The following is a 3,303-nucleotide window of genomic DNA, read 5'->3' as shown; positions in this document are numbered from 1 at the left end:
TCACTTTGTAAAATCGATGAGACATTAATTACTTTTTTACCAATTTTACCATTATTCTATGCTCAATAGTTGTGCACATGATCTAATAGTCAACCAATGTATGGTGGTGTTCAATATTCTTTTCCTTTCCAAAATTTATTAATGACAATAGTCCACATATACACTTTAATTCAGTTTCCAGAAAAAACTTATGTATATCTCCAACAATAAAAAAATTGACAAAGGTGAAGAGTCCATATATTTGGATTCTAAACCTTTAAAAAACCAATTGAGATTCTTCTCTCTTTCATCAGCTATTCTTCTTTGAGATTTACATGGTATCAGAGCCAAACGACTAACGTCAATGGCTAGAGTTCCTGGTAACAATCTGTCAAACAAGAGTACAGAGAAGATGCTTAACTGCTCAACTAGTGCTCACTCTTCGATTTTCAGTTCTAGTCTTCAAGTCATCACTCCAAAATTGACCAGAGATAATTACCGAGACAATTATCATTTTTGGAGGTCTCAAGTTCTCTCTATAGTAGGAGCTCACGATCTTGGAGAACACCTAACAGGTTTGATTCCATGTCCAGAACCTCTTATTGCTTGTGATGATGATTTGAAAGAGCTAAGCTCAAGTGAAATTAAGGAAACCCTAGGAAAAGAGAAGATTAATCTGGAGTATATAATCTAGAAAAAGACTGATAAGTTTCTTGTAAACTGGCTCCTAGCGTTAATTTCTGAATGCATGTTTAGTCAAGTGTCGAAATGCAAGTTTTCTACTAATATCTGGTTCACACTTGAAAACGAGTTCTTGGCTGATTCTAAAGCCAGAGCTTTGAATTTGAAAAACCTACTTCAAACCACACAAAAAGGCAATCTGACTGTGAGTGAATATGTGAAGAAAATGAAAGGAATTGCTGAGAGTTTATCGTCCAGTGGTCAGATTGTTTCAGATGAAGAAGTGTTACAGTATGTCTTAGATGGATTAGGTCCAGAGTTTGATGCGGTTGTCGTCAATCTGACTTCTAGGATTGAATCCAAGTTTGATTCAATTACTTTACAAGAGGCTCAATTCCTACTGCAGAAATATGAACTGAGACTTGAGAAATTTAATTCTCCTGACTTTCCAAATTATTCAGTCAATGTGGCATCACTCAATCCAAACTTAACTAAGTCTCAGCTTCCTTGTCACAACTCAACGTTAGGACATTTAAATTCTGTTGAAGGTTCTTCTAGAAGTACTGGATCTGGACTTTTTGGATCAGTCAACCATAATGTTCTGCCACAGAATGCTTTGTCTGTACCATCATAGAGTTATCCATTGACTATTGGAGGTCTGCCAATAAATCAGAATTCTCCTCATTTCTTATCTGAGGTTATAAGTCAGCTTTCAAATTTACCTGCCTATAGACCCTTAGGAAATGTTGGAAATGGCAGAGGCAGGGGTACAACAATGGGAGAGGCAAACCAATTTGCCAAGTTTGTGGTAAAATAGGACACACAGCCATTCAGTGCTATCATCGTTACAACACCAGCTAAAATGGCTCTTCATTCAACTACAATGGTTCTTCTCCACAGTTTAATACCAGTTATACTGGTGGTACCTCAGCTCACTTTAATTCACCACAGCAGTTTAATGGTTTTTCTCAAGATCTTGGTGCTGGTCCTGGCAGTGTTAACACTAATTCATTTGGTCAGATGTTTGGTCCTGGAAATAGTTCTTATGACCATCATACACAGCAACATGGAAGCCACAATCACCAGTCTCAACAGTATCAGTCTGATCAACAAAAGCAACTTTCTGACTCAACTCAACAGCCAGGCTTCAAGGTTCCCAATCCACAAATGCAACCCTCACAAATGCAACCTCCAAACCAAGCACAAATACAACCCTCACAAATGAAACCTCCAAACCAAGCCTTCTTTGCTGCCCACTCAGCTACATCCTTTCCAAACAAGAGCTCATTTCAGCCTACTATCATCACTTCCAACTCACCACCTGATCCAGCCTCGTATATGGACTCTGGTGCAACTGATAATGTTACATCAGATCCAAATTAGTTAACAGCCAGCCGTAACTATGATGGTAATGATCAACTACAAGTACGCAATTTTTAGTCTCTAAACATTTCTCATGTTGGCTTTGCTTTGCTTCCTAGTTCCTTGCAATCTAAATGTGTTTACTTAAAAAATGTGCTTTGTGTGCCTAGGATTACAAAAAATTTACTTAGTATCTCAAAACTTACCAAAGATAATAATGTTGTTGAATTTGATTGTGATTATTGCACTGTAAAAGACAAAGCTTCCAGACCAGTTCTGTTGCAGGGAGGACTTAAGGCTGGGCTGTATCAGTTGCAAATACCATCTAACCTGTCATCATATAGTTCTCCTTCCCTGCTGTCACCTACTATTACATTTAGTAGTAAGTCTATTTCAGTTCCTCAAACATATGTTACTGCTATTGAAAAAACATCCTTAGGACCTACTTTACATGAAGAAAATAAGGCTAGTTCGATTAATAACAGTTGTACAATGACTAAAAAATAGTCTTCTAAAAACAGTTGTAAGTTAGAGGTCATTGACTCAAATTCTTGTAAACCATCTCTGTCTTGTAATGCGTCATCTTTAAATAAAACTTTTTTGCAATTACCTTGCTTGTTATCTCAACAGTGTGATAAATTGAATGAAACCACCAATAATGCATCTTCTTTACATAACGCAACTCCATTTCATGATACATTTTCATTGCATAATTCATCATGTGCTTTTCAAGTTAGCAATAGTTCAGAAAATCAACTATCACTTTGGCACAATAGACTAGGACATCTGCATGCTGAATCATTACATAAGATTCTATCTTCTATGCAAAAAAAAAAAAATATATATATATATATATATATGTTGGTCATATGTCACAGTTACCCTTTTGTGATGCTTGTAAATTAGGTAAACTTGATAGGAATACCTTCTCGATTTCTCACTCTATAGCCACTCATCCGCTTGAAATTGTTCATAGTGATGTTTGGGGTCCATCTCCTGTCCTTTCCTTATAGGGATATGGATATTATGTCCATTTTATAGATAATTATAGTCAATTCACTTGGTTATTTCCCTTAAGAACAAAAGCTAAAGTTTATTCTGTGTTTGTCAAGTTTCATCACTTGGTCAAAAGGCAGTTTAATTGCAAGCTCAAATGCTTGCAATCAGACCAAGGTGGAGAATATAAGGGTCTCATTTCTTATCTCATCACTGTCGGCATTCAATTTAGGCATTCTTGTGCACATGTTCATCAACAAAATGGGCGAAGTGAGAGAAAACATA

General features: G+C 36.4%; 2 protein-coding genes across 2 annotated transcripts; both read left to right on the top strand.

Moving 5' to 3' along the window:
- Positions 1 to 343: 343 nt before the first annotated feature.
- On the top strand, positions 344 to 1,294 carry LOC116129821. The gene is made up of 2 exons (XM_031415549.1): positions 344 to 660; positions 736 to 1,294. Exons 1-2 carry the CDS (start codon positions 344 to 346, stop codon positions 1,292 to 1,294), a joined length of 876 nt encoding a protein of 291 aa, XP_031271409.1.
- A 141-nt stretch (positions 1,295 to 1,435) lies between these two features.
- On the top strand, positions 1,436 to 2,043 carry LOC116129820 (pheromone receptor transcription factor-like). The gene is made up of 2 exons (XM_031415548.1): positions 1,436 to 1,468; positions 1,561 to 2,043. The coding sequence occupies exons 1-2, from the start codon at positions 1,436 to 1,438 to the stop codon at positions 2,041 to 2,043; spliced, it is 516 nt and encodes a 171-aa protein (XP_031271408.1).
- The last annotated feature ends 1,260 nt before the right edge of the window (positions 2,044 to 3,303 follow it).

This window comes from Pistacia vera, unplaced genomic scaffold (genome assembly GCF_008641045.1).
Source record: "Pistacia vera cultivar Batoury unplaced genomic scaffold, PisVer_v2 Contig214, whole genome shotgun sequence".
NCBI lineage: Eukaryota > Viridiplantae > Streptophyta > Magnoliopsida > Sapindales > Anacardiaceae > Pistacia > Pistacia vera.
Note: the sequence above shows the minus strand (reverse complement) of the source record. Positions and strands in the feature narration are given on the sequence as shown.

What these genes read in the sequence shown, in the direction of transcription:
- LOC116129821 (XM_031415549.1), top strand. Translation starts at nt 344, where the DNA reads ATGGCTAGAGTTCCTGGTAACAATCTGTCAAACAAGAGTACAGAGAAG. An exon ending in AAAGAGAAGATTAATCTGGA is followed by an intron (nt 661 to 735) that starts GTATATAATCTA and finishes ATGCATGTTTAG; the next exon opens with TCAAGTGTCGAAATGCAAGT.
- LOC116129820 (XM_031415548.1), top strand. Translation starts at nt 1,436, where the DNA reads ATGGGAGAGGCAAACCAATTTGCCAAGTTTGTG. An exon ending in ACCAATTTGCCAAGTTTGTG is followed by an intron (nt 1,469 to 1,560) that starts GTAAAATAGGAC and finishes TCTTCTCCACAG; the next exon opens with TTTAATACCAGTTATACTGG.